We start from the raw sequence: 17313 nt of genomic DNA on the forward strand, positions 1-17313 counted from the left end.
TTAAAAGTATGCGAAACAAAAACTATTGATTGCCAAATTAACCAAGCCATACAACTCTACGACTACTTTACAGAAACACATTTACTCACAGAAGAGTGCAGTTGTAAAGTCGGGTAACAGAATTACAGTAAAAAAAAAAAAAACGCTCTGGTAAATACTGTATCTACTCTGAATTAAGATTCAAAGATGTCTGCAGAAAGAATGGGGTGTCATATCATAGCTGACACCTTGAGTTTGAAAAAAAAATCTATTTGGGTTATTGAAGAGTAAGCGAAGTGGATTAACATCCAGGAAGAGAATGTTAACAAAATTACACCATGGGTCCCTGATCTGTACAATACAGAAATGCATAATTATGAATGTCATTCTCCTGATGTATCCTGAATTTGTACACAAAGGTAGAACATTTTAAATATCCTCCTTCGCATTTTGGGGTATTATTCTATACCAGTGGTATTAAATCCTGGTCCTGGAGTGTTGGTGTGTTAGGAAACCTGAATTTGTACACAAAGGTAGAACATTTTAAATATCCTCCTTCGCATTTTGGGGTATTATTCTATACCAGTGGTATTAAATCCTGGTCCTGGAGTGTTGGTGTGTTGAATTTAGGAAATCACTGAACTGATCATTTAGCTCAGTTGGTCAGGTGTGGTGCCTAGTTGGAACAAAATCCTGCAGTACCTAGTGCACTCCAGGAACAGGGTTGCCTACCTCTGTTCTACACATTGGCTATTCTAATAAGTGCCACCCTCAAACAAGACCACATTTGGTGGGTACGGATCAGACCAATTCAGTTTGGACATTACATTACATTTACCAGCAGCATACCACCCTGCATACCACTGCTGGCTTGCTTCTGAAGCTAAGCAGGGTTGGTCCTGGTCAGTCCCTGGATGGGAGACCAGATGCTGCTGGAAGTGGTGTTGGAGGGCCAGTAGGAGGCACTCTTTCCTCTGGTCTAAACAAAGATCCCAATGCCCCAGGGCAGTGATTGGGGACACTGCTCTGTGTAGGGTGCTGTCTTTCGGATGGGACGTTAAACGGGTGTCCTGACTCTCTGAGGTCATTAAAGATCCCATGGCACTTGTCGTAAGAGTAGGGGTGTTAACCCCGGTGTCCTGGCTAAATTCCCAATCTGGCCCTCAACCATCACGGTCACCTAATAATCCCCAGTTTACAATTGGCTCATTCATCCCCCTCCTCTCCCCTGTAACTATTCCCCAGGTCGTTGCTGCAAATGAGAACGTGTTCTCAGTCAACTTACCTGGTAAAATAATGGATAAATAAATAAAAATAAATAAATAAAATACAGTAGTAGAATAAGGTTCAGTAAAATACAGTTCAGTAAATTATACTGCACTCTACTCTAGTGCTCTACTGTACTAAACTCTACTGTATTATACTGACCTACTGTATACTCTATATTTCCTTACTGTACTGTCCAAACTTGTAAAACACACATCTACGATTTGTTCAGATTTGGACTGACCAAATTTCAACTCATTTTCAACTTCCATGGAGGTCCGGTGTCGGTCTGTGCTAAGTGGGTGAGGGTTACAGTAAATGGAAAGAGAGGGGGGGCTCGTCGGTAGGTGTCAGTAAGAGCTGGGAGAGGAGACATTAACTGGAGACAGGGGGAGCGGTTGTACAGACAGTTCTCACTCTTGCTTTGACCACCATGTGACAGAAAAATAAATAAAAGGGTTATTAGCTGAACATAACACTATGCCAGTGGATGGCGGACAGTAGCAGATGACCCAACTGTGGTTTGTGAGTACTCTGATTTCCCATTGTAGCCAATTCAATTGCAGTCATTCTGTTACTGATTATTTTGGTCGTTCTATTACTGATTTGGTAACAGAACAAAGTGTTTTGATCACTTAAGTCATAAACCAAATTGTTATCATTAAAATGCTAATTGATAAGTATACCTGTACTTGTTACTTTTGTGAACTTTCATTATCCTCCCTCATGAGGAAGAGAAATATCTTAGTGACAAGAAAAAGTATGTGAACCCTTCGGAATTATCTGGATTTCTGCATAAATCGGTCATAAAATTAGATCTGATCTTCATCTAAGGCACAACAGAAACACAGTCTGCTTAAACACAGATTGTATTTTTCTTGTCTATATTGAATACATCATTTAAACACTCAGTGTTAGGTTGGAAAAAGTATGTGAACCCCGAGTCTAATGACTTCCAAAAGCTAATTGGAGTCAGGAGTCAGCTAACCTGGAGTACAATCATTGAGACGAGATTGGTGATGTTGGTGAGAGCTGACCTGCCCAATAAAACAAATAAAAAACACAAAATGTGAGTTAGATATTCACAAGAAGCATTGCCTGATGTGAACTATGCTTTTCTTTTGTTCGATCTCAGAAGACCCAAGATTAAGAATTGTTGACTTGCATAAAGCCGGAAAGGGTTTCAAAAGTATCTCTAAAAGCCTTGATGTTCATCAGTTCACGGTACGACAAATTGTCTATAAATGGAGAATGTCCAGCTACTCTCCCTAGGAGTGGCCGTCCTGCAAAGATGACAGTGAAGAATGCTCAATGAGGTTAAGAAGAATCCTAGAGTGTCAGCTAAAGACTTACAGAAATCTCTGGAACACGCTAACATCGCTGTTGGCGAGTCTACGATACATAAAACGCTAAACAAGAATGGTGTTCATGGGAGGACAACATGTTTTTTTGGGGACAGCAAAAAACATTGCAGCAAGTCCGAAGTTCGCAAAAGCAAAGCATCTGGATGTTCCACAGCACTACTGGCAAAATATTCTGTGGACAGATGAAACTAAAGTTGTGTTGCTTGGAAGGAACACACAACACTGTGTGTGGAGAAAAAGGCACAGCACACCAATATCAAAACCTCATCCCAACTGTAAAGTATGATTTGTCCTGATTCCAAACAGCTTTCCACTGTGGATGAGATATTATGCTGGAATTCTAGGGTAGGGTCATAATTCAAATCAAATCAAATGTATTTGTCACATACACATGGTTAGCAGATGTTAATGCGAGTGTAGTGAAATGCTTGTGCTTCTAGTTCCGACAATGCAGTAATAACCAACAAGTAATCTAACCTAACAATTCCACAACTACTACCTTATACACACAAGTGTAAAGGGATAAAGAATATGTACATAAAGATATATGAATGAGTGATGGTACAGAACGGCATAGGCAAGATGCAGTAGATGGTATAGTGTACAGTCTATACATATGCATATGAGATGAGTAATGTAGGGTATGTAAACATAAAGTGGCATAGTTTAAAGTGGCTAGTATTACATAAAGATGGCAAGATGCAGTAGATGATATAGAGTACAGTATATACATATACATATGAGATGAGTAATGTAGGATATGTAAACATTATATTAAGTGGCATTGTTTAAAGTGGCCAGAGATACATTTATACATAATTTCCATCAATTCCCATTATTAAAGTGGCTGGAGTTGAGTCAGTATGTTGGCAGCGGCCACTAAATGTTAGTGGTGGCTGTTTAACAGTCTGATGGCCTTGAGATAGAAGCTGTTTTTCAGTCTCTCGGTCCCCGCTTTGATGCACCTGTTCTGACCTCGCCTCCTTGATGATAGCAGGGTGAACAGGCAGTGGCTCGGGTGGTTGTTGTCCTTGATGATCTTTATGGCCTTCCTGTGACATCGGGTGGTGTAGGTGTCCTGGAGGGCAGGTAGTTTGCCCCCGGTGATGCGTTGTGCAGACCTCACTACCCTCTGGAGAGCCTTACGGTTGTGGGCGGAGCAGTTGCCGTACCAGGCGGTGATACAGCCCGACAGGATGCTCTCGATTGTGCATCTGTAGAAGTTTGTGAGTGCTTTTGGTGACAAGCCGAATTTCTTCAGCCTCCTGAGGTTGAAGAGGCGCTGTTGCGCCTTCTTCACAACGCTGTCTGTGTGGGTGGACCAATTCAGTTTGTCCGTGATGTGTACACCGAGGAACTTAAAACGTACTACCCTCTCCACTACTGTCCCGTCGATGTGGATAGGGGGGTGCTCCCTCTGCTGTTTCCTGAAGTCCACAATCATCTCCTTTGTTTTGTTGACGTTGAGTGTGGAGTTATTTTCCTGACACCACACTCCGAGGGCCCTCACCTCCTCCCTGTAGGCCGTCTCGTCGTTGTTGGTAATCAAGCCTACCACTGTAGTGTCGTCCGCAAACTTGATGATTGAGTTGGAGGCGTGCATGGCCACGCAGTCGTGAGTGAACAGGGAGTACAGGAGAGGGCTCAGAACGCACCCTTGTGGGGCCCCAGTGTTGAGGATCAGCGGGGTGGAGATGTTGTTACCTACCCTCACCACCTGGGGGCGGCCCGTCAGGAAGTCCAGGACCCAGTTGCACAGGGCGGGGTCGAGACCCAGGGTCTCGAGCTTGATGACGAGTTTGGAGGGTACTATGGTGTTAAATGCTGAGCTGTAGTCGATGAACAGCATTCTCACATAGGTATTCCTCTTGTCCAGATGGGTTAGGGCAGTGTGCAGTGTGGTTGCGATTGCGTCGTCTGTGGACCTATTGGGGCGGTAAGCAAATTGGAGTGGGTCTAGGGTGTCAGGTAGGGTGGAGGTGATATGGTCCTTGACTAGTCTCTCAAAGCACTTCATGATGACGGAAGTGAGTGCTACGGGGGGGTAGTCGTTTAGCTCAGTTATCTTAGCTTTCTTGATTAATTCAGTTTACGATAGAAGTCACCTTTCAATCACAGTCACATTTGTTTTGTATACAAATTCCTCCGTCACATTTTTTAATGATAACCAAAGTATCTGACTAAGTCCTTAAGAGCCACTCTCTCCTCAGAAAAACAAATCCTATGATATCCTGTTTGCCTTTCAGTAGGTCACCTACATATCCTACAGAAGGTTTCTATGGACGCATTGCATTTGGGGGGGGGGCGTACGAATGCACTTTTTGTGGTTGTCAGGTGCCTCAACTTGGTTGATGGCTCCATCTCCTCGACTCACGTAGGACAAATACGTTTATTGATTAGCGTGGTAGACCTATGTATACATCTCACTGAGAATGACATTTCAACTGGAGTCATGTAAATTTCACTCTTATCAAAGAACACACAATTTCAGATTACAGAAAAACTTGAATAGATTTGGACGTCAAAGTCATTAATGTATGCAGTGGGTACAAATGATAACCCCTTATTGAGAACACTAAGGTGAGCTGATGTCAGAGTCTTACTTGATAAGTTGAAGACATTTAGCTCCTGTTGGACTGGGGACCCACCCTGGATCTCAATTGGTAGGTGTCGCGGGGTGGTAGTGGATTTCTTCCCTCAGTGTCCCCGCCCTCTGTTGTAGAAAAAAATTTCACCTTTGGTAGAGGAGCCAGAGTTAGCGCTATCTGTGGATAGTTGGTCTGACAGAGGAACTCTGCGTCTGTCATCGGCTTGTCTCCTCCGGTTATGTGTTTTGTGCTCAGGATCTCGCCAGAGGTATATTAGTCCATTGTTCTTTTCTTCCAAATCACATTTATACTTCTTGATTTCTCCTCTCCTTTAGGTCAGTTGTAATCTTAGTCTGAAGGTCTGCATTACTCTTAATGAGATCATCCAGTTTGATATGGTCATTAAGCTCGTCTCAGAGCATGCTGTGAATTTTCAACTGAGGTTGCGATCTCGGTAAAACAAAAATAATATGTTCAATGATCAGAGCCATCAGGTCCAATGAACATAAGTATAGCACACCATCGTTCACAAAACTCTTCAGTGCGTTGGCCAATTGAAGGCTCTTTTTGCCAACGTAGTCCGTGTGGGATAACTCCATTTCAAACATACTCACTTAAAGTGACGATGTGCTCTAGTTCTTGAATGAACAGTCTTGTAATTCTTTAAAAATATTTTCCCAAGTACCTTCTGGCCGTTCAAATAGAGACTTACTAAAATGTTGTCTCCTTGTTGATGGCTGTATTCAAAAAGGCTTATTGGGTATTGTTTGAGTTTGTTTCAGTTCCCATGTTGGCTAGGGAGTTCATTTGTTGGGGCGCTATCAGCGAGAGATAATAGTAGAATAAAAAACAAGAGCTGGCGCACACCCTGAAAAATTGTGTGGAGGTGCTGACTAACGGCGAATAAACTATAAAGAATAATATCTTAAGACTTTTCTGCTAGATTTTGTTTTCTAAGACCCCCTTTTCCATCTGTTTTACCAGAAAGCAAAGCCTTTACTTCTTCCAGATATTTCAGATGGAAAAGGGTTGAAAAATGTATATTGCCATATATACTATATATACATACATACATACACAGTACCTTCAGAAAGTATTCACACCCTTGACTTTTTCCTAATGTTGTTGTGTTACTGTCCCGAATTTAAAATGGATCAAATTGAGATTTTAATTAAAAGTGAAATGCCTTGAGTCAATAAGAACTCAACCCCTTTGTTATGGCAAGCCTACATAAACTCAGGAGCAAAAACTTGCTTAACAAGTCACATACGTTGCATGGACTCACTGTGTGCAACAATAGGGTTTCACTATTTTAAATGACTACCTCATCTCTGTACCCCACACATACAGATAGTCCCGCAGTCAAGCATTGAATTTCAAAACAGATTCAACCACAAAGACCAGGGAGTTTTTTCAATGCCTTGCATTGAAAATAAAAAAAAGCATACATTTAATGTCCCTTTGAGCATGGTGAAGTTATTAATAACAAGACCAAATTTGGTGGGTCAGGATCGGACTGTCATTCCTGTAGAGTATATTCTGTTTCCAGAAGGTGTCAAAGTTATCAATAAAAGTGACTCAGCGGAGCTATAGTAGTCTTTTAGCCAGATGTGTAATGCCAGCAGTCTGCTCAATCTTTCACATCCGCGGCCCAACGATGGTACTGGACCTGAAATTATTGGCAGTTTTTTGGAGTGTTTTAATGCTAAAATCAGTTCTTTAAAATCAATTTTCAAATGTTCCGAGCTAGCCCTCCTGATGTCGATTGACCCCACATGGACTATGACAGTGTCAGCTCCCGGCATCTGTGGTAGAACAGTTGGAAGCAGCCTCATGTCCTGTACTCGTGCTCCTGGGTAGCACAAGGTTTTTGCCTTGGGGACTGAAATGTTTCTCACCACAGAGCTGCCTATGATGACAGCTGGTGATGTTGAATGGGCCGGTATCTCAGGCAGCCTCACGGTCTGGTGAGGCTGGGAGCTCCGAGGATCTGAACCCGAGGTAGAAGCCACCAGAGGGGGAAGACAGAACCGAGGACGAAGACGCAGGTACCTCCAGATCCGATCTTGATTGGGAAGCCACCAAGGAAGAAGGCGCCGGTCAGTTCCGGGCTCAACATCTCCATGGAGACCCCCGTTGCCAGAGGACGCCTTCTTCGAATTCCATGGCGAGTGATGTACATCCATGGCTGGTTGGGTTGAGAACATCTCCGTTCACCAGGGAAGGGGGAGACCCCCTTGTGGATGGAAACCTGCCGAGCACCGGCCAGTCGGCTGTGGAGAGCCGACACAGTGGCGAACCTTCCATCAGACCAGAGCACTATCTGGCTACTGGGGTGGAAGAAAAAGGTGGGCGTGGGTTCCCCAGTAGATTATGTAGGTTTGCTACTTGCTTGCTAAGAGTAGCTACTTTGCTCCTGTAGTCCTTCGCAAGCAAGCAGTTGCTACATTGAAAGTCAGTGCGGTCCACATTGTCCCGGAACAAAGCAAAGCAAACAGCTCCTGCAACGCTGGAAATGTTCAATAGCGGCCTCCATTTGAGACTGCCGAGCCAGCTAGGCTTGCTGGGCTTTCACGCCTCTCCCCCTATACGGAATCTGGCAGGATTCCGGGACAGATAGCAACGTTCACAGCAATTTAGCCCAACGGAGCCGCAGGATTCAAAATAAAATAGCACTGTCAGCTTTTAAACCGAGGTCTTTAGTTCAGGTTTCGGCATTCAATAACAAACATGTCGCAACTCATTTACTGCACTTTCGAATGGTGAACCTTCTGTGAATAAAAAAATAAATAATGCCCATGTCAAATATGAGCGCCCGGAGTTGACACAAACGTAACTTGTGCCAAAATGGTTTGTAGTTGTAAATCTGTGGTTGCACAGGTGTAACAGCAGTTTGTGCTTGTAAATTTGTCTCCAAGAGAAAATACACAACGGCTTTGGGGCAGGACCTTTACCTCCAGATCAATCAGTGCCCTCTGCCAAAATCAAACCTGTCTATTTCGGCAACCATAGATGCAGATAGAATGTCGCTGCCCCGCCCGCCTGTGGGAAAACACCTAGGTTACCTAGGTTACCCCATTGGCTCACAGCAGATATTTGGCATTTTCCGAACGCAATTTTATTTGTCTGCTTGTTTAGTCAATTACAAACCTACATTTAAGCAAAGTACAATATCTAAAGATTAAATTCAACATTGCCTGCTCCCGAGTGTTCTCACTAAGAAAAACGTAATATTTTCATGACGGTGCGTGAATGCACCAAAAGTGAGTGAATGCTAGCTAGCTACCAACCGTAAAATTAAGCTAGCCAAGAACACAAAACAGACTACACAGCTGCAAGTAGGGAGTTGCGTTATAAACCGACTTTACTAAAAAGTTAAAAATCACTTACCTGTGATGAAATGTTTTCCACACATAGCTACGTGTAGCCTACTTGGACACCGGGTCCCCACATTTCCCACAACGAATATCCTGAAGCCACAGGTAGGCTGGACATGACATTTTTAACAATGCTTTTTTCTGATGAAAACTAGTTCATTGCATCTGCCGTGGAGCCCAGTTTCATTATTTTACCATATGTCCCAGCTGCTTGCCATAGTTTTGAAGTAATCATGACAAAACAGGCCTTATTTTAGGGCATTTTTCACCCTGCCAACTCCTATTAGTTCTATTGAGCACCGTGGCACCAACTCTCCTTCCGAACGTTCTATTCCCAGCTTAATGTTCTACGTCACAATGCCTGCTTTGCTATTGTTGGCAATGAGACCTGCCCACGTTGCTGGTAGCTAAAATGTAAACAAAAAATTACTCATGGTACTCGGAGGTCGTCCCATTGTTTACTATAGTGAAATATAGGTATGTCTGTCTATTTCGCCAAATATTTCTCAATGTGTATATTTGGATTTTTTCTAATTGGACACCATTTTAAACATGATAATCTCCTCTTTCTAATTATGTAAGGCTGGGCAGCGTTCCACCTTTGTCAAAGCAAGTCTCATGTCCAGGGTGAATACATTTGTATTAATGTATATAAAGACACCACACAGGTGTGCTAACTAAAATATATATCCCAGACAAGACTGAAGAATAGGAGAAGTGAACAGAATGTAAATTCTGTCCTTAAGTCCGTAGTAGTTTGTATGAATTTGAGTGTTTACATACATGTTAAATGGCTACGAGAGAGAGAGATAAGGAGACCCGCTGTAATCCCCATGAAATGGTCTAAAAATGTACAAACTCCACCCAGCCGGGTCACCTGGCCATGCAAAATGAACTCAGGCGCAGAATGACAACACCTCAGTTGATTGGTCAGAAGAAAAAGCCCTGCCAACACTAGAGACATGTGTCACTCTAGCAGAAAGACATTTAAAAGCACAGGCTTGTTACAATTGTGCAAAGCCGGATTTACAACATGTGTCAAAACTTTGAGCGTGCAGACTTGACTAGTTCAGAAACGAACAGCTCTTTTTGAACTGATCTTTTTGGTGAAGGTCGGGAACCGAATCACATCGGTAAAAGAGATGTTAAGTTACAAAATAATTATCTAAAGAGGGCGAATCCTCACTGCAGAATCTAGGTGGGGAGAGCACTTAAATCTTGTCCACACTGATTTCTTCAGTGCGTAAAAATAATTTTTATATATATATATATATATATATTCATTCCCATTTAACATTTCTGTGACAATAGCTTACACAATTAATATGATTGTCTTTTACATTCAAAAAGGTAAGACATGTCAGTGCTTCTAAATGAACAATAATAAACAGTCAAATTGAAAATGTTATACAAATCTTATTTTGTCCATCCTTGATTTCAGACCTTTTTACATTACCATGTCCTTAAACCTTGCTGGCTTTCTAACAACTCTACCACTTATGGTAGTCACTTGTGATTCGAGATTGTCCATAGATCCATAAGATATATCAGTATAGCCCAGCTGTGGAAGTGTCTCAGCTTCTGAAGATCCATTGTTCACAGGTAAGTCATTTGCAGGTTCTGGAATGCTAAACTCAAGTTGCAAAGGAGTGTGTTGAAGGTGTTTTACATAGCCTTATGAGTCTAGATCCATCTTCTGTGCTCACTAGTTCAAACTAGTTGTCTGAGGTTTGTCACAATAACACAGCGTGTGCCTCGGAACTTGGCATCCAACTTTTCATTCTTCATACTTGCGAGTTGTGTTTTGTCTCCGTTTTGTCAGCTTATTGTTCTCATTTTCTGTTCGTAGGCTGTGGTGATTTTGGTTTTCTTTTGGTTTTTCCTTTTCAATACTTGGCAACTTTGAATGTCTCTTCCAGACAAGAGCAAGGCTGATGTTTGTCCTGATGCACGATGAGGTGTGCAGCGATAAGCTAGGAGAATCTTTGGAAGCTCACCTTAACAGCCCTTCCCTTCACTTTTTGCTGTTTCTTCAGATATCAATGGAGTCGCTTGATTTTCCCATTGCTCTTAGGATAATATGGTGATGCTTGAATGCGTTTGACCCACACACAAAGAACATTTCTAAAGTCTATCCAACAAGTTGTCTGCCATTATCTGTAACCACCTCTAGGGGGTCTCTAAAGCATGCGAAAAGATTCAACATCTCTGCAGACACCGTACTTAAAGATATGTCAGGTATGACAACAGCTTCTGGGTAATGGGTGTAATAGTCAATTACGGTAAGTATGTATTAATTATGGATCATTCCCACTAAGTCAATAACTAGTTTGCTCCAGGGTCTTGGTGGTAGTTCAAGTTGTTGGTCTTCGTGCAGTGGTTGGTTTAGCACACATGCTGGGCAATTTCTGATCAGTCTTTCAACATCGAAGTCCATGTTAGGCCAATAGAATTTGCTTCTCGTGTACTGTTTTGTACGAACCACTCCTTGATTAGTTTTGGGTGCGATCATCAAAGCTTGCTCGATCTGGTTTTTTAAAATAAAATCCTGACGTCCTCTTAGAATAAGTCCATCATGTGTTGATAGCTCCATTGAGCATATGTTGCATGGCTGTAAATGCACTCAAACTGGATTTGGCCAGTTTCCTCTTTCCACAGATGGAATCAACTTTGTCAAGGTTTTATCCAGTTTTTTGCCTTCTTCAGATCCTCAATTGTCAATGCAGGTAAGTCGTGTTAACTGAAAGCACTGCACAGAACTGTCAACATGTCAATTTTCTGCAGTTTCAGGTAACGGAAGTCGAGATAGGGAATCTGAGATGTTTGTTTTTCCCATGATGTGCTCAATCTTGTAGTCATATGGTTGTAGTCGGAGTTCAAATCTTTGAATTCTCGGTGGACACGGCGTACTGTAGATCAGTGGTTTGGAATCAGTTTAGTACAAACTTGCCTTCATGTAGAAAAGGTCTGAAGTGTTCTACTGCCCACACACACAACCAAGAACTTCTCGCTTGATCTACGAGTATTTTCTCTCTGCAGGGATAGTGAACGACTTGCATAAGTGATGGACTCGTTACATTTTTATTTTGCAATATAGCTCCAAGTCCTACTGGGCTTGAGTCACTAATCACTACTGTTGGTACATTCAGTTTGAAGTATGCTAGACATGGTTCACTAGTCAGGGTTCTTTTCATTTCTCTAATTGTTTCAGATGCCCATTCCAACTTATCCTTTTTCACCCCACGTAGTGCTTCTAAGAGGTTTGAGTAGTTAGGTATGATTTTCATGAGAAATCCACATCCCCAAGAATGATCGTAGTTCTCTTGCATTCTCTGGTCTTGGTGCTTTTCCTAGGGCTTCAGCTTTGTGGGTCTGGTTTTATCCCTTCTGCCGTGACTACAAGACCAAGGATTTCAATCTGTTTTAGTCCAAATATGCATTTTTCCTTGTTAAGTGTCAGTCCTCTGGCTCAGGATCTTTGGAAGACTTTCCTCAGTTTCTGCTCCAGTTCATTTTCAGCAAAGACATTGTCAATGCAGAAAACTACACCTTGTAATCCACGTAGCATAAAGTCCATGGCTTTCTGGTAAGCCTCAGATGCACTTGAATCTGTCAGATCCTCTGTGTGTGATGAATGTTGTCAAGAATCAAGAAACCTGACAAAATCCTTTTTCTCCAGTTCCGGGTTTTGCAAACACTCTCTCCTTGCAGTATACTGTCTACTGTCGGAACTGGGTGTTGTTCTCATATGACAGCACAAACTGACTTCTTTTGTGTCTTTCTTTGGAATGAGGAGAATGTTGGAAATCCACTCTGATCCTTCAGTAACTTCTTCGATGATATTTTCAAAAATATTTTCCAGTTCTTGATTGACAGCTTCCAGCACTGGATAAGGAACACATCTCAGGCCTTGAGCTACAGGGGCTATTTACTCATTCACTGAATCTTTGTGACTGTATCAATGGAAACAATGCTAGAATCTACCTGGTGATTTCTTTACTGAATTGACTATCCTTTGTGCTAAGTATTTTCACACCAAAACACGGTTTCTTTCCCCATCAATGCTTCTACAATTCCTCTGATTCCTTCCACTGCCCGTATCAAAAGATAATTTCCGCCTTTGTCGATTGACTTTCAGTTTTTTTCCCCTTGTGATTGAATACACAAACTTTTCTTTGTCAGATGCAGGTTCATTCACAACTGGTTTGTCAGTTTTAGCATTGTCTGTATTTGTCACCTTGCTTTTGTTCTTTTGGATTTACTTTTTTCTACAGACCCTTACATAATGGCCTGTTTTCTTAATTAAGGTACAAGCATTTAGCTGCTTTAGCTTCACATTCATCTGATTTGTGTGTTGCCAGTCCACATCTGAAACACTTGGTGTCATTATTGCATTCCTCTGTATCAGTGCATTTGTTTCTATTTTGGGCTCTGCCTCAGTTTATTAGCATTTACACGCCCTTCAGTAAAATTAACATGACTGTCTTTAGCCTTGCCAAAATTATCAGAAAGCACTTCTGATTCTGCCAGTGCTGCTTAAAATATTCTAGCAACAGTGAGAGCTCTTTGTAGAGTTAACCCTTCTTCCTGCAGCAATTTCTCTGTGTTTTGTATGCACGTCTTTCCACTAGCTGATCCCTCAACATGTCTGACCCAGTGCATTAAACTCACATGATTTAGCCAGTTCTCTTAATGCATTCACATAAGCATCAATAGTTGTCTAGAGTCTGTGCTCTTTGTCTAAACAACACATTTCTCTGCGATGTAAAGTGGGCATCAAGCACGGCTACAGTCTGTGCAAATGTACCTTTTTCTTCTGGTAGATAGGCAAAGATTCTCTGCACGGGTGCTCCAATACAATGTAGCTCTTCTCATGCATTCACAGCTCCTCTGGTTCCACTTGCAATTTCAAAGAAGTTGTAAGATTCCATCCATATTTTATATTCTGTGTACAAGTCTGCTGCTCCGAGAGTCAATGAAATTGGCGGGGATAACTACGCATAAGCGAGAACAGGCGGCTGCGGTGCTGGTGCTTGTTGTTCCTTGCTAACTTTTGTTCCGTTGGTGTTTGAATGTGTAATCAGCTTTGTTCATGTCCTTGAGGTATGTTTTTACAGTCCTTCAATCCACATCACCAAAATGTTGTGTTGTTGAATTAAAGAACTTGCTTTAATAACTCATACTTTTCTAGGTTTCACAGTGACATTTTTATTCTCTTCAGTTATGTCATCACTCTAACAGGTAGGTAATCTCGCGATAGTCCAATCACTATATTACACCTACCGTTTGGGCTTTACATTGGAGATCTGCAATTTTTTCATGGTTCTAGGTCGATTTTTAAGCATTTTGAACGAAGAGACTTTTGGGAGCCAAATGAGCCGGGTCTTTTACGTGAATGGAGCCAAATGAGCCGGGTCACTCGGAATGCCCATCACTAGATTTTACATGCGCAAATGTATTTTTTAGTCACAGAAGAAGATTCACTAGTTGCAAGTTTAGTAAATGAGTCGCATTCATGCTCAAATTGAGTTGCATGCTTGCAAATCAAATTGAATCTATTGAAATGTCAAGTTACAACTTTGCGACCTTTGTTACATTTTTCACACATCATGATATGAGCATGTGAAATTAAATGACACATTTGCGAGTTGTACCTGCAACCACGAATCTCAATGTGCTACCACAAAATTCAACATACAAGCTTGCTTACTTTAGAATAAAATGTAATCCCATATGTGGTGTGGCGTTTGGCTGGAGCAAGGAGTCTGGGTAGTCAAGCAAGGTGATAACTATAGTTGTTGGCGAACTGTAGCCCCCAAAAGGATTAATTCTCAAATTCTAGTTTGTTGAGGTTAGGTTTTGGTTCTATAAAGCTGTGTCCATCATAACATTCAATAGTCATTCTTGTACCATGCGATTAATTGTCAGTTCTAGACATGTATTTTTTTTCTCTGTCATATGCGTGCTGGAAAATAGATCATAAACAGACAGTTGGTGGTCGGAGCAGGTCTCTGGAGCCGCTGAGCCGGAGGAGCGTGTATTAATCCTGCTGTAGGATTTATTGCGGCCAGCACTAACGTGAATTTAGTAGTTCAAACAAACAAAGTCACTCAGAAAAACAAATCATGACCCTCGAGTCAGTAAAAAGAACTGCACATCACTAGTAAACTGTCTCTGGCAGACAAAACAGCTAAATACTGAATCTAAACGTGTAACGATTCTCAATTGAAATATGTTTTTTAAGAAGATAAAGCCCTCTCATATCACAATAATTTCACAAATGCTAAATATACACAGCCGGTTTTAACACAGTTGCAGCCTACAGTATTTTTCAGTTATATTGTCACGTTCCTGACCGGTTTTCTGTTATTTTGTATGTGTTTGACGGTCAGGGCGTGAGTTTGGGTGGGTAGTCTATGTTATGTGTTTCTATGTTGGTTAATGGGTGACCTGATATGGTTCTCAATTAGAGGCAGGTGGTTTTCATTTCCTCTGATTGAGAGCCATATTAAGGTAGGTGTTTTCACATTGTTTGTTTGTGGGTGGTTGTCTCCTGTGTCAGTGTCTGTGTCTGTTACGCCACACGGGACTGTTTCGGTTTTGTTTGTTTGTTCGTTTTATGTAGTCATTTTTCCTGTTCGTGCGTTCTTCGTGTTTCATGTAAGTTCGTAGTCCAGGTCTGTCTACTCCGTTTGTTGTTTTGTTAGTTTTCAAGTGAAGTTCGTTTTCGTTCCTTGTTTAGTAAATAAATCATGTCAAATTACAACGCTGCGTCTTGGTTCAATCCCTGCTCCTCCTCTTCGGATGAAGTTACATATATAACTTTTCTGGCATCCTTCTTCTGTTGGTTACACACAGGTGTTTGGCGAGAGATAGCTAATTAGAACAGATGGTTGCTTCGGTCTTCCCTAAACAGGCGCTGTAACATTGCTGTGTGGGAACCCTAACACAGAACCCAAACTGGCTGCGCACGTGCGCCATCGTGCATGAATTTATTTTGTCCCCCTACACCAAACGCGACCACGACACGCAGGTTAAAATATCAAAACAAACTCTGAACCAATTACATTAATTTGGGGACAGGTCGAAAAGCATTAAACATTTATGGCAATTTAGCTAGTTAGCTTGCACTTGCTAGCTAATTTGTCCTATTTAGCTAGCTTGCTGTTGCTAGTCAATTTGTCCTGGGATATAAACATTGAATTGTTATTTTACCTGAAATGCACAAGGTCCTCTACTCTGACGAAGATAGCGCTGCAAGTCCTGCCTCTCCCATCTCCTCATTGGTTTATAGAAGCAGGTTATACCCATGTGGGTGACTGAAAGACGAACGAGGTCAGTGGCGGTAGTGCACCTAATTTATGAAAGTTGCCAAACGCAATATAAAGTCAAGAGAAGAAAAAGCCTGGAAGGAAGAGAGATGACTAGAAACGAGTCGTGTGTGGATTAATTGGTGGAGTAGAGGACCTTGTGCATTTCAGGTAAAATAACAACGTTTATTTCCCTGGACAAATTAGCTAGCAAGTACAAGCTAACTAGCTAAATTGTCATAAATGTTTAATTTCGACCTGTCCCCAAATTAATATAATAGGTTCAGAGTTTGTTTTGATATTTTAACCTGCGTGTTGTGATCGCCTTTGGTGTAGGGGGACAAAATAAATGTATGCACGATGGCGCACGAGCGCAGACGGTTTGGGTTCCGTGTAACCCTTTCAAGGTGTAATAATTTAATATTTTGCTTTATGAAAAATCTCTCGATTATATGAAAGCAAACGTCAAAAGGTTAACCGTATTGCAAGAATGAATTATTAACGTGTCGACAGTGCGTCGATACTATTGTAGCCTACACAGTTCTGCACCTCTTCAAAGCTTCAACTGAGAACCAAAGATAAACGAGAGCTAACATGCTGCCCACTGTGGCTTGAAGCTGGTTTAATAAAACATGGCAAAGTGAGAGATTTAACAAATGAACAATATACATTAACGCATAATAAAACATGTAGTGCACATAGGCTAATACAATACTCAATGTTTTTTACAACCTCTTTAAAGCACATTTTTGGCAAATATGTAACAATGTCATTTAGCAGACACTTATCCAAAGCGAGCATACATTATAAAAAGAGACCACTAATTTTTTTAAGACCAAAACTTACCAAGGATGGACAACAAGTACACAGTCAATGAAGTTGAGTGATGAAAATCCATTAGGCGTTTTGCGGACAATTGTTATCAGTAGGCTACAAAATAATGTATCCTGGACAAACCGCAGGTAGCACTGGTAGGCTATACAGACCAAACACACAGCCACTGTACTCACTCACTCACTGGTGTATGCTTAGGTCCCGTCCACTGTATAGACGTTGCCAGATCTTACAATGCTGGATAGGTATTTTACTTATCAGCTAACCACATTACATGTTATAGCAATGGGAGGATTCGATTAGTGGGTTAACAGTCTATGGCAAGACGTGATTGGGCAAAAGCGGTGAAGGAGGAGCGCCCTTCTCAAATCAAACAGTAATATGCGCTTCTCGGTCATGTTGTCTACAAGGCAGCATGGTGCATAAAATATGTTTAAATTTTCAAACTAATTTCCATTGGGAAGGCAGATAGTGTTTTTATTAAAATCAATCACTTTTGCATTGAAAGCACAATTCTACTCTTTCTCCACATGCTTGATTACATCACTTTTGTTCTGAGCCGACTTCGCCAAGGGCTTTGAACAGGGCACCGGGT

General features: G+C 41.6%; 1 protein-coding gene across 14 annotated transcripts in view; it reads right to left on the bottom strand.

Moving 5' to 3' along the window:
* Positions 1-16981, bottom strand: part of LOC120048669 (carcinoembryonic antigen-related cell adhesion molecule 5-like) — a 71344-nt gene extending 54363 nt beyond the window's left edge. For 5 of the 14 annotated variants that reach the window (XM_038994788.1, XM_038994798.1, XM_038994795.1 and 2 more), the window contains exon 1: positions 16731-16979. In XM_038994788.1, coding sequence (XP_038850716.1) covers positions 16731-16782 — 52 coding nt within the window. In that variant the 5' untranslated portion in view covers positions 16783-16979. Of the gene's footprint in view, positions 1-16730 lie in introns of all 14 variants that reach the window. The other 9 variants (XM_038994793.1, XM_038994792.1, XM_038994786.1 and 6 more) reach the window with 4 other exon arrangements.
* Positions 16982-17313: the final 332 nt, after the last annotated feature.

Source organism: Salvelinus namaycush, chromosome 5 (assembly GCF_016432855.1).
Source record: "Salvelinus namaycush isolate Seneca chromosome 5, SaNama_1.0, whole genome shotgun sequence".
Taxonomy (NCBI): domain Eukaryota; kingdom Metazoa; phylum Chordata; class Actinopteri; order Salmoniformes; family Salmonidae; genus Salvelinus; species Salvelinus namaycush.